Source organism: Clavelina lepadiformis, chromosome 5, assembly GCF_947623445.1.
Source record: "Clavelina lepadiformis chromosome 5, kaClaLepa1.1, whole genome shotgun sequence".
Classification (NCBI taxonomy): Eukaryota; Metazoa; Chordata; class Ascidiacea; order Aplousobranchia; family Clavelinidae; genus Clavelina; species Clavelina lepadiformis.
The window spans coordinates 506,104-519,306 of record NC_135244.1 but is presented as its reverse complement, the minus strand read 5'-3'; the positions used below and the strand labels follow the sequence as shown (position 1 = coordinate 519,306).

General features: G+C 36.4%; 3 protein-coding genes across 4 annotated transcripts in view; 1 reads left to right on the top strand and 2 right to left on the bottom strand.

Annotated features, from left to right (window-relative positions):
* Positions 1–13,203, bottom strand: part of LOC143461331 (uncharacterized) — a 41,850-nt gene that overhangs the window by 11,862 nt on the left and 16,785 nt on the right. The gene's annotated exons all lie outside the window — the stretch shown is intronic.
* Positions 1,390–4,782, top strand: LOC143461335 (spermine synthase-like). Of its 2 annotated transcripts, none has more exons than XM_076959232.1 (11): positions 1,390–2,617; positions 2,748–2,874; positions 2,971–3,061; positions 3,131–3,189; positions 3,254–3,429; positions 3,540–3,644; positions 3,710–3,852; positions 3,915–4,040; positions 4,101–4,208; positions 4,304–4,419; positions 4,554–4,782. In XM_076959232.1, exons 1-11 carry the CDS (start codon positions 2,569–2,571, stop codon positions 4,600–4,602), a joined length of 1,149 nt encoding a protein of 382 aa, XP_076815347.1. In that variant the 5' UTR covers positions 1,390–2,568; the 3' UTR covers positions 4,603–4,782. The 2 variants fall into 2 exon arrangements, with proteins under 2 accessions (XP_076815347.1, XP_076815346.1); XM_076959231.1 differs by having other exon boundaries at positions 1,391–2,617; positions 4,098–4,208; positions 4,554–4,780.
* LOC143461340 (dehydrogenase/reductase SDR family member 13-like) lies at positions 7,611–10,483 on the bottom strand. Its single transcript, XM_076959236.1, has 7 exons — positions 10,320–10,483; positions 10,121–10,257; positions 9,956–10,061; positions 9,697–9,856; positions 9,312–9,472; positions 8,331–8,415; positions 7,611–8,157 (listed from the first exon to the last, which is right to left on the bottom strand). Exons 1-7 carry the CDS (start codon positions 10,456–10,458, stop codon positions 7,974–7,976), a joined length of 972 nt encoding a protein of 323 aa, XP_076815351.1. The 5' UTR covers positions 10,459–10,483; the 3' UTR covers positions 7,611–7,973.

The window sequence follows — 13,203 nt, the reverse complement described above, 5'->3', positions numbered from 1 at the left end:
CAAACTTTTCGTTGCCATAAATTATCGAATGAATTAAAATTGGTGGAAGTAATTCAGATTAAATTATCATGGAAGACAATCGACGTTCGCATATTCTAGAACGGGAACAATATTCTTCTGCAATAAAACTATTAGGGAAGTGATTTTACATTTTTCGACTGTGATAATTTATTTATTCTAATTTATTTTATTCTAATTTATTTTATTCTAATTTTTTAATTTAATTTTATTCTAATTTATTTATTCTTATATATTCTAGAACGGGAACGTTGACCCTCCTTTATTAAGTAGCCAAGAAACTTTACATGCTATTTGTTGTTACTGTACAAACTATTTTCACAAAGATTTCATGTAAGCTACCGTCCCACCTCACAACTTTCGAAAACTATTCGCGATAATCGGAGCTTTCTCAGCAAAGCTGACAACAACCTCGCTTTATGAGCAGCTTTTCACTTCAAATTCTTCACAAAATTGGAATCTTTTTCATTTCGACAAGAATCTGTAGAGACATAAAAATCTTTGAATCGGAATCGCGTTGCACTGGAACGTCTGGAGACCTCATCACTACCAGAAGTTGAAGAGATTTCAGGATATTTCAGCCCGGGTGGTAAGACATAAAAGGTTAAGCGGTGGAATGATAACCACTTAAGGTGGCTTGGCTTGGTTTGGTTCCGTCCCAGTTCATTTTCCTTCCATGATCTAAGGTGAAGAAACGGAACAAAGCTAATAACCTTAATAGCCTCAGCATGAAGTTTCACCTGAAAATTTGTTATTGTTTGTGTGTTGTGGTCAACATAAAAATGTTTGTTTGTTCAATTTCGACGACGATTGAAAACCTCTGCGGAAAATATTCCGACTTTCCCGATTTTTTTCTCTTTCATTCGTCATAAGTTGCTAGGAGCTTTTCCGCTTGATGACATCAACATGTAGGGATGACGTCAACAGTTCGGGTGAGTACATCATGACGGGGACCACAGATGGGGCAATACAGAAAAATGTTTATATTGACCGGTAAACTTATAAAACTTAGACATATACCGAACATAGATAATTAATTATTCAGTCTGGCTTGTGCCGCCGTGTGCCGTGTTTGCTTCTATTTCGGTCGTGTAGTAGATGGGTTGTTTACAGATCTCTTCGTGAGTTTACGCAATCATACTCTGATACATATCATAGCTTGCACTGTGAATGCACAGCGAGGAAATGACGCTTGTTACACGTAGCTTGTGTGCGTTTCCTGTGCCTCTTACCTCACATTAAGGGTTTTTCTTCATTATGACGCTTTTTCCTGTATTGCATAAATGGTTTCTAGAACGAATGCTTAGTTACGTAAACGTTGATTCACATCAGAAAATCATTTTGCCTATTGTTGTGTAATAGACACAACTAGATATTAACGGCAGAGCGAGATGGTGAGCTCCTCATGAGCATCATCAACGTCGTCAGACTTAATTAAGCTTTTCAACTTCGCAATGTCAAGTGTAAGTGGGAATCACACCGCCCTCTAGCGTTAATGGCACAGAAAATTCCTTATCCCTTGAGTGCGCCAGTAAACCTTTCCATGAGTCCAGCATTGAGTCCTGCTCTTGAAGTTGTAATTATAGACAGAGCGAAGTAACAAGTCAAGTTCAAAATTTGTAGATTTTCTCGGAATAATTTCTATCCGGTCTCACAGAAATCTAAATTTCCAGATATTTTCGAATCATTCCTAAAAGTTTGACTTTTCAACTTTTATGTCAAATTCAACACTTAGTACAAATTTTGTAATAAGTTAGATTTGTTTTGCGGCTTATTTAAACAGTTGTAGTGTTTCCCCTATTGTGATACTGTGGAAATAGACGTTTTTCTGATTCAGGTTATGTCGTCACATGAGCACGGTTTAAAATGAGTGCAGATAATAATCAGAGAAGCAGCCAATACGTAATATGTAGTGACCAATACTGGTTTAACATCATTATTACATACTGACCCGTCAAAACCGGACCCGAACAAAGTCCGGTATTTAAAATTTTAGGAATCCCCCTTCTACCGGACTTAGAAAACAATATCGGGCCGAACTTTTGAAAACTCTGTTGACTTCGACGCAAAGAAAATTGTTTAAGTTCTCTGTGTTGCTGCAAGCCACATAAAGACGAATGAATAGATCTGTCGGCATCGTAGCAACCAATCGTTGCCCACAATTTGTCTCTTATTGTTAACAATAGCTTTATTGTTGCGTCATAAAGACTGTATCAAGTTGGTATTTAAAGCAAAGTTTTTGATCTTTTAATCTGACTTAATTCACATCGATCAGATAACGTCATTACAACGTCACAGTGACACGGTCTGTTGCGCATACAACGAAAAGCAACAGCTTGTTGTAATAACGTCATATATGCCGGTTAACAAGACGATTGAGCCCCAGTGAGGAGAAAGTAAATTTTGGTATCAAGGTTGTTATAAAAATAGAAATAATCCATTGCAACATTACGTCACAATATTTTATTGTTTGGTCATAATACAGTTTTCACAACAGTTTGCGTTTCAGGTGGTATGTGGTGATTTCTTCACAAGCTGTCATCTGCAATCATGTTGGTGTTTACAACATTGTTTGAAATTCGTCTCAAAGACCAACCCGGTAATTTGCTATATGACGTAATAAACGTATTTTAAAAACAAAAAAGAAATGTATTTGATCTCTTGTTGTTTCTGTTCTTCAATGAATCACCGACGATGTTATGTGATGTTTATTGATATTCTTCGAGCAGAATTTTTCGTTGAAATTTGGAGGATAATTGAAAATGTTTTAAAACGTCACAAGTTTTCACGCTCGCAAGCATCCATGACTGAAGAATTACCTCCGGTGTGTTTCCTTCAAAACGAAGGTGATCCGAAGTGAGTGTTCCCATAAAAATATGCGATGCATTAACTTTGACGCTAGTATGAGTATTGGTTTTAAGGATAAGTGATTCGGCCTGGTTGTTGTTTTAGAACCACTGCTCTTGTCACATTCGCCGATCATTTTATAACCATCGATTTTAATGAGATGTCTATTGATCATGACGTCACAAAACATCGACTCGTGAGTGACGTCACAGATAATTTACAAACGTAAAGTTTTCATTGTAAAATTTATCATTTTGATATTTAGTTGGCGAAAAATTTACAAAATGAGCTGGAAGATGTTCTGCCACTTTGCGCCATCAAGAGGTGAGCTTTCTTTATACCTGATGACCACTCAATGGCACTTTTGAAAGCATTCTGTTTCTATCAGAACGACTCCGCTACAGCGAGGAAGAGAGATCTGGCAATATTCAGAGCTCGGAGACGGACGAATAGCAGAAGATGATTACGCGGAGATCTTGTTCGATGAGAGAAGCGATTATCAGCAAGTCACCATCGCGCGTTCTGAAGAATACGGCAATCTACTGCTGCTTGATGGACTCGTGAGTAAGTATTGTGCGCTGAAATTGCAAAATTCTTCCTTAAAATGTGCGCTAAAATTTCAATTTTGCTCCAAATGTGCGCTACAATGGTAAAATTTTTAACGTATGTTGAAGATCTCTCGGAGAATGATGACGTATATACGAGAACTTTGATCGGATTGGACGAGGGGTTCCGCTTCGACGATCAGACAATCCTCATCCTGGGAGGAGGAGACGGGGGTAATAGCAATTATGACGTAAGATAAAGAAAGAGAATAAGTAATTAACACTTCTCACTTCTCCAGCTGCGCTGAATCAACTTCTCGGGCAATCTCCTGCGATGGTGACGATGGTTGAGATTGATGACGTAGTTATTAGGGGCTGCAGGACCCATCTAAGGGGGTGCTGCGGGGAATCCCTGGATAGTTACAGGGGTGAGAACTACCAGGTGGGTAAGGAGCAGGACATCATGAAAACAATTCTTATCTAATTTTCTCGATTCTTCTGCAGATAATCATCGGCGATTGCATCGAATTATTACGTCACTATGTGAAGGAAGGGAGAAAGTTTGATTACGTCATCAGTGACATCACAGACATTCCGATAGAAGAAAAGAGTGGACCAAACAAAGACAAGGTGACGTCAAATTTGACAACATAATGTTATACGATTTTGTTATAACTTTTTATTTAGAAGTCGCAAGTTTTTTTCTCTGACGTCAACCACTCAATCTGGGGATTTTTTCGTGACGTTTACGAACTCTGCTTGAAAGTAACCAATGACAGCGGATACATTATGACGCACGTATGACGTTACTGCAATGTTTTATGTCTATCTTATCTTACTCAATGACGCTCCTTTGGTTTTATCATATAACGTCACTTATGATGTCACTATAGGTAGGTGCGTCATCAAACAAAGACTTGACCGAAAGTTTTAAAACAGAAATTTCGAAACTTGACAAAAATTTGGCGACAAAATATATTCACAAGCATGTTCCATCGTTTGAAGAAAGGTGAGATGCAATTGTGACGTGATAAAATGGTTGTGACGCCATCAATGCTAAAATATTTTTGAATGCTGTATGCTTTGTTCTAACTTACCGGGGATGGTTGGTAAATACTAAATCGTATGAACCAATTCAACCAGGTGGACATTCTGTCATATAAGGAAAAATGGAGCTGTTGACAAGAATTGACGTAATAATGGAATATGCTAAATACTGCCACACAGCGGTGAAACTACCGTTGTTTTATCGAGAAATCAACCAACAACGAAGTCACTTGAATGAAATTTTACTTTTGAATGCATTGAACAATGTCAAGATATGTTATGACTTATAAACTTCTTTTTCAATTGTTTGAATGTATTAGTTTTATGCAGAATTTAAATTATGAAAAATTTGTCACAAGATAACGAGCCAATAATTCACAATAGTAATTGTGCATTATGATGTCACATTCAGACACAATCGTGAGTTAACAAAAACGTTCAATTCAACTCAAAAACTTGTTTTATCATCAGAACACATTCAAGTCGCCGGGACCATGATAAAAGAACGACACCAGTAGTAATCTACAACAATGTCGTTTGCAGTTACTTACTTACATATAAAACTTCTTATACATGTCACTACCGTAGCCTACTTGGTGACACTTTCGCTGAATTTCAAAGTGTGCAACGATTTCATTTATACGGTTGAAAGAACGCATAAGCGAGCGGTTCAACACTTTTGATAAACGCAGCTATTAAGTACACAGGAAGTTGTTGAAGAAATAATCCCACCAATTCCAAATTTCAATTGCTCACTTTCTTGTAATGTAAAAAGGTCGTAAATACTTTGCGGACGACCAATAAAAATCCAGTAAACATGTTATTCACCTTATCCGAAGTGACGTCACTGATCGAAAATGATATTTTAAACCAGTGTCAATCATTAGGATTGATGGACAGCTGTCAAATTTTACAATCTCTTCTTTAACAAAATCAGAAAAAAACATTCCAATGGACGTAAATTATTTTTGTCTACTCGAGTAATAAAAATAAATGAGTGAGTAAGAACTTAGGAATTACGACACAAGGTTTAGGTCTAAACTTTGGGCAACGTACAAAGGTCAGACAGCTTGTTGTTAGAGATAGTGGTTTATTGGTTTAGCAATTTATTGTGGTATGTATGTAGTCTGCGGAGTCGTGACGCGACACTTAATCGAAAGACACTTTATCGAACAAAACTTTATCGAACGACACTTTATCGAACCGACAGTTGATCGAACGACACTTTATCGAATCGACAGTTGATCGAATCGACTGTTGCTTCTCCCGCACACAGTCATAGCAAAACGTGGCGTACAGTTGTATTGTTTGCTGTAAAAAATTGAAATTTGGTGACTTTTCATAAAAAATGTTCAGCTATCTGTCCATGTTTGTTTGATAAAGTTGGATTTTGTAATTTTTGAGATATTGTCATATTTATATAATTTTGCTCTCTCTCCGCATTGAAGCGTATTACTCATTTACGCACCAATAACTTGACTAACTATTCTTTTTCGTTCTCTTCTCACAGCGGGGGCGCGGCGTAACAAGAAGAATTTCTAGAAATGTGTCACTTTTAGAAATACCTAGTTTACACTAAATTCACTTTCTTTAGTTTTACAATTATGATGTATACAGGAAGCCAGATGATTTTTCTACTAACCTGTCAAAATCCTATCAGTTTACGACGCATAGTTTTCTAGTAATTAACGATTGAAAATGTGTGTGCGGGGTCGGCCACACCTAGTTTTTTAATAAACTCGCGAGCTTGGTTAGGATAGGGTTAAAAGAACCACAATTTATTAAAAGAACGACAATTTATCGAAAGAACTGACGATATGCACATTTCAATCGCATTCATTTAATTACAATTATGATAAAAATATAAAATATAGATATAAAATATAAATCGTCAACTTTATGATATAAATAAAAAATGTAGATATAATATATAAATCGTCAACTTTATGATATAAATAAAAAATATAGATATAAAATATAAATCGTCAACTTTATGATATAAATATAAAATATAGATATAAAATATAAATCGTCAACTTTATGATATAAATATAAAATATAGATATAAAATATAAATCGTCAACTTTATGATATAAATATAAAATATAGATATAAAATATAAATCGTCAACTTTATGATATAAATATAAAATATAAATCGTCAACTTTATGATATAAATATAAAATATAGATATAAAATATAAATCGTCAACTTTATGATATAAATATAAAAAATAGATATAAAATATAAATCGTCAACTTTATGATATAAATATAAAATATAGATATAAAATATAAATCGTCAACTTTCTGATATATGCATCACAATTCATTAATGCACACCATTACAAAGACCGCACATCACAATGGCTTATTGTCTCAATGTTTGAGAAACACGCAAAAATCTTGCTTGAAGCTATTGTCAAAGTTTGTCGTTCGATCAACTGTCGGTTCGATAAACAGTCGTTCGATAAAGTGTCGTTTGATAAAGTGTCTTTCGATAAAGTGTCGTAGTACCCTGCGGGGTATGGGCAGTAACTAAGTAACATTTCTTACACATGTTTTTTACAAGTCTTCGAGCTTCACTAAACAAATTTATAAACTTATTTGTACAACATCCCTAATTCCACAATCTTATAAAAATAAAATAACAGGTTATCGCAAAAACCATCCACGGAATTCCCTCATCGTCATAACACTGTGCTGCAGTTGTCCCCACAATCCCAGTTTTTATTTCACATATAGTTGTATAGTTGTTTTTCTACATTTCACACCGACTAAGAGTCACTGAAGGTCACTGAGCACTAATGTTTTCGCCGATTACCTTAACTTACAATATGAGGAAAGAATTTTTAATGGATGCAGTTTGGTGCTGTATTATATTGTGTGTAAGTTAAACCGAATAAACATATTTCTAATTGTCATCGCAAACGAACTCGGTTTCCAAATGTAAATGGCTTAAATGTGGAGTTCACGCAGTGAATCAAACATTGACAGAAACACTGAAATTTGAAAACATGAATTCTTTCGTTTATAGTTTAGTTATTTTCTTAAAAGTAAAATTCTATTGTTCATAAATGTAATTGCCGGTAATGCGATAATTTCGGATTGGTAAAATCTGGAATTTGTTATAATTAAGCTATTTGGGACAAGATCAAAGTTTTTTCAATTTTATTAAATTCGAAAAGTTTCAAAGTTTTGAAACGTCGCCAAAGCGAAAGTTTAAATATGTTGACAAACTGATAATGTCTGTGTAATTCGAAACTTAAACCTTCTTGTTTAGTGCAAAATAAACTCCAAAAATTATGGAACTTTATTTTTGTTCTAGAATATAATAAAATGCGTCTCATGCCAATACATCCTGTATTACTTCCACCAATACTGGTCCATTGTTCTAGCATACATTCAGCATTATAGAATATAACCACATGCAACAGTTCTGGAATATATGAGAATATGCAAGCATCGATCGCTTTCATTGAAAGTTGTTTTCGTCGATGCTGATTCATTCGATAATTTATGTCGACGACAAGCCTGTGACTTCCAAGCTTTTTCTCATCAGTGGCTCCCAGGCGCTTTCTTTCGTGGCGTGTGGCAACCATTCTTCGTGCGTCCAGGTATTAAAGAATCCTCCCTTGTAGTTCACCAAGGAGTCATCGAGAACAAGCTTAAGGTAGGGTTGGTAGCCGTGGTAGGCGTCCCTGGGAGAAAAGAAATTTAGTAAAATTCAACCAAAATTAAATTTTGCCTTAAAACAATGCCCACAAGCACACTTTCAATTTAGGTTCGTTTCGAAAAGATCAAAATGTTTTAATGAATTAATAAAATTGGTGTAAGGCAAGATTATGCTGCAGCTATTCCAAAATAAACTTACTGCCCCATAAGAAATATCAAAACATGGGATAACATTCGCGCTTTGAAAGAATAATACGTAGAAAGTCCCTCGGACATGATATATCCTGCAAATATTGACAAGTAGTTTAGTGAGTTGAAAATATTTGGCTTTGCAAAGGAATATTTATTCTCAGGTTGGAGAAAGTCTTTGAACGACTTAAATCCAACGATGATTGGTCATGGATCAAGCCCTGCTTGCCCAAGCTGCGTGCATTTGAAATCGATTTGAATCGATTTTTACAGATTTTCTGTAAAAGATCAGATTTTAATGAGTAATTATTGTTCATTTTTCTGTAAATGATTGGTTGAAGACAAACACTATACTTTCCTTTGTCATATGGTCGGCAATAGCGGGGCAGTGCGCATATTAAGGCAACTAGCTCTGGGTTAAAACCACCAGTCGGCTCATGGATGCGGCGTCATATGCAAGCTTTCGCGCAGTGGTTTAAGGTGTGGCCGATTGGTTTTTGAAAGCCAATAATAAAATCATGTCCCGGCAAAGGGCAAAGATCATTTTCGTTGCTTAGTTTGCCAGACCGTCAGCTTCAGCCAGCTTGGATAACGTGATTGTTAGGTTATAAATGTGGGAGAGTTTGGGGCTGATACAACTTAAGTTTGCGGCATCTCCTTTCTTGAGGCGTTGCAGTCTGCTTTGATGGCTGTAGCCGGTTGTGAAAATTAAGTTCCGGACATATACAAGCTATGCATGGTCGCAAGGATCGTGCGCCTGTCAGGAAGCGAAGCCTGCTTTGCTGGCTGTCTGGGAGCGAATGGAGCGACAATTATAAACAAAGCGGTTGTGCCATACAGGTAGCTTTAATCTCTTAATCATTTTTGGCCGAATGAGTTCAGCATATTTGGTCATTTTTTGAAGACTTTTTGAACTCGCTAACGCTATAACATCGCTTAAGAAAACACGTTTTTTAACCTATGAACTTATTTGACCTCACACGGCTCCTACCTGGATTAAAAAGCTGAGCTGTGACGTCATAACCCTTCAGCTTACGAGTGAGGTTCTGTATAAATCGGACGTCAGCAAGATCAGCTTTGCCGTACATAAGGAAAGGGCCCATGAAGCCACTGGAGTCCCTGGTCATGTCAGATTCGTCGAAGTCTACATATCTAATTAAGAATACATGACATCATATTCCAATACCAGCTATTACAAAGCATTCATTGAGAATACGCTCAAGTTGCTTGCTATGTATATGTTTAACTTCTCAGTGCATATGTATGTATTACAACATACCATTCATCGGTAATAGTTATGTCGTATATTATGTGTGTAAATATGTATGTATATGTGTTATATAGATATATATGCATATATGTTGGCGAGCTCTGACTTGTACATATCCGATATGAGGTTGATGATCCGGACCGGTCTCTCAGCACTTTGCTTCTTCATCTTATCCAGGAGCAGGTTGGTGAGGAGGAAACGAGAGAAGTAGTTGACGACAAAAATGCGATTTATTCCATATTTGGTCATGCCCTCCAGTACCATACCTGCATAGCCAAATGTAGATGAACATTTTACGAGGTTACGTTGTGTTCGTTTAAAATGAAAGTTTATTGAAAATCAAAAGATTATTGAATCATAATCACCTGCATTGTTGAGAAGATAATCGAGATATTTTTCGCTTTCATCAAATTCTTTTGCAAATTTTCTCACAGAATCAAAATCTTCGAGATCAACTTGCATTGCTCGAACCTAAACACAAGTTTAAATTTATTCTCGACTTCATCGTGATAATAATAGACATCACATACCTCACGGTTGCCGCTTTCTTTAATAATTTCATCTTTAACTTTGTTTGATTTCTTCAAATTCCTCGATGCGATGACAACACGAGCTCCTCTCTTGGCAAGATCCATCGCCAACAATCTTCCCATCCCGCAGTTTCCACCTGAATATTTCAATATTGACCGCCACAGCTAGTCGAGTTATCGAGCAGTGTCAAGTACTAACCAGTGATAAGAACGGTCTTTCCATTCAACTTCTTGTCACTTTCATAAATCGGTCCTTTTTTCACATAATTCAACCAGTAATATCCAACCCCCACTGCAATGACAGCACTAACCAGTAAATTGAACCACATTTTTTGCATAAAATATCCTTTCAAAGCAAATTTAAAAACATTGAATCGCATTTAAACTGAGACTGATTTGTTTTAAATGTGTTTTTAGAAATATATTTCAAAATGTTTCAGCCACGATAAGTGACTTCGTACTGTTTAGTATCAATGTTTTGATCAACTTGTGATGTATTTTTATTGTTATTTTAGTGAGGTTTGGATGCGTTTCTTGTTTTACGCTATTTTTAATGCTGCTTTTATTGACAAATAACATATATTGTTGAATTTATTCTGCTAATGCTCGGGTAAATGTTGTTAGAAGTCAGAAGAACAGAGATTGGTTATGGGGCGTATAAACGGTCAGGGTCTGACACCAAGACTTTAGCGTGGCAAATTTTAAATTCCACTCTTGGCAACACCAGTAACAGAAAAAAAATATATAATAAATTATTTTACATTATACAAAGAAAAAATTGCAAAAAATCAAACGAACTTGCATTTATGATAAAATCTTCTAAATATTTTTTTACTTTTATCAACTGGTTTTGCAAATTTTCGCACAAAATAAAAATCTTTGAGATTTACTTGAGCTGCTCGGACCTAAACACATTTAAAGATTTTTCTCAACTTCACTTATCTGACGGTTCCCATTTTTAATATTTCAACTTTCAACTTGGTTTGATTTCTCACTTTTCGATATTTTTTACTCATTCCCATTCCAGTAAAAACTACACCACATCGACACAAGTCAACGCGACTAGGAAGACTCTGAAAGAAACTGAAACCATGAACGTAAGCACTTCTACTTATAGAATGAATAAGGATGCACAATATTTTTAGTGGAAGAGGAAATTGGCCAATCAGCTTAAGGAAGCATAAACACTGCACAAGCCCAAACAGGACGTAGGCCAAGAAAATCTTACGCCTGCTTTTAAGACCATCTGCCTTTAACGTACTGAGCAGAAATATTGATCACGAGTTAGGAATAACTATTGAAAACATGTATTTTAAACAGAATGAAATTTTTATATATAAACTTATCTAAAATAATGCACCCTACTGCTAATTTACCGGCACATCTCTGAAGAGAGGGTAATGATCCTAATTAGGCGAGATTTTCCTTGCTTATTTCAGCAACATTTTTCAGAGCAACGTCTAAAAGACTAAGTTGTTTTAAGACAGGGGTGTCCAACCTTTTTGGCCAAAGGGCCACATGCGATGTACGACTGATTGCGCGGGCCACTTGAGTGTTTACTGCTAATTTCTAATTCAAACCCTCACACCAAACTTCTAATCTTAGAAATAAATTGTGATGCAATTAAATTAACTTGAACAGTTGTGCACCCCGGCACTAAAGACCATAATAATATATATCTATCTATTGCTCTATTATCTATTATCTCTACTATCTATTTCTCTATAGTATAGACTATAGAGCAATAGACAAAGAAAGCAAACAATGAATGCCAATTTCTCGTAATGTAAGTTCGCCATAAATCACATAGGCGATTCAGTTGATAATATAAGTCATTTCGAAAAATACCGCGCGGGCCATTCAGAACCTTCCCGCGGGCCAAATGTAGCCCACGGACCAAGGTTTGGACACCCCTGTTTTAAGGTAATGTAACTTATGGGTCCTGGCACAGTAGTGCTGATAGTCATACAAGTCAAATTATTTGTTTTCAGCAAACATCGGTCAAGTTCTTATGTTTTGTTGTGTTTGTTGTGGTTGTGTTCTTTCGAAACTAGTGGATGGCGAAGAACATCCCGTCTCTTATAGTAGCAGATCGCTCACCAAAACCGAGCGAAATTACTCAACAACCAGGAAAGAGCTGCTAGCGGTCATTCACGCGTTAAAGGTTTTTCGATGCTATTTAACCGAAGAGTTCCTGCTTAGAACAGATCACGCATCTCTTCGTTGGCTGTGGGAATCACGAGACACATATGGACAATACGCTCGCTGGTTCGATTTCTTGTGCAATTTTAACATTAAATTAATTCGCCGCGCAGGAAGCAAACACACGAATGCCGACTCGCTTAGCCGTCAGATGATACTATAAAAGCAAATAAATTAGATCCCTTGTTTCCGTTTCAAACTGACAGCAGCTATGAAAGTTCAACTTCCGGTATAAAATACCAAGTGTGTTTGATGGATTTTTCAGAAGCATCTGGATGGTCAACCGAAAACACTACTATGGCGCAGCAAAAAGATCCAGTGTTGAAAAGACTGCTTCAGTGGATGAGCCAGGAACGCCGACCATCATTGAAAAAAGTGAAAAACGACAGCAAAGCTGTGCGTCGCTATTGGAATGTATTTGGTGAGATTTTTCTACATAATGGTATGCTATATCGTAGAATCGAGAATTCTGTGGAAGAAGTTTACGCTCAGTTGCTGGTGTTCTCAACGATCAAGAATAATGTGTTAAGTCTGTTCACGATTTTATTCAAGGAGGTGGAAACATGGGCGTCAAAAGAACGTTTGTCAGACTAAAGGAGCTTTTTTTCTGGCCATTTTGCCACAAAGATGTCGAAACATACTGCAAAGAGTGTTGCTTGTGCGATTTAAGAAAAGTACCAAAGCGAATTGTTTGTGCCTCATTAGTTCCATCAGAGGAGAATACACCAATGCAGAAAGTTGAAATCGACGTATTAAGTGGTCTACCAGAAACACGAAACGGCAACCGTTATATTCTTGTCGTATGTGACACCTACACGAAATACATAAAGTGTTGGCCAATGAAATTCCCAAATGCCAAAGATACTGCTTATTTGCTTTAC

Excerpts from the sequence above, each read along its gene's own strand:
- LOC143461340 (XM_076959236.1), bottom strand. The coding sequence starts at position 10,458 with ATGCAAAAAATGTGGTTCAATTTACTGGTTAGTGCTGTCATTGCAGTG. Across the intron at positions 9,857-9,955 it reads TTATCTTCTCAACAATGCAG|GTATGGTACTGGAGGGCATG; the intron begins GTGATTATGATT and ends TTGGCTATGCAG. Across the intron at positions 8,158-8,330 it reads TTGATATTTCTTATGGGGCA|GGACGCCTACCACGGCTACC; the intron begins GTAAGTTTATTT and ends CTTTTCTCCCAG.
- LOC143461335 (XM_076959231.1), top strand. The coding sequence starts at position 2,569 with ATGTTGGTGTTTACAACATTGTTTGAAATTCGTCTCAAAGACCAACCC. Across the intron at positions 2,618-2,747 it reads TCGTCTCAAAGACCAACCCG|AATTTTTCGTTGAAATTTGG; the intron begins GTAATTTGCTAT and ends TTCTTCGAGCAG. Across the intron at positions 4,041-4,097 it reads GTGGACCAAACAAAGACAAG|AAGTCGCAAGTTTTTTTCTC; the intron begins GTGACGTCAAAT and ends CTTTTTATTTAG.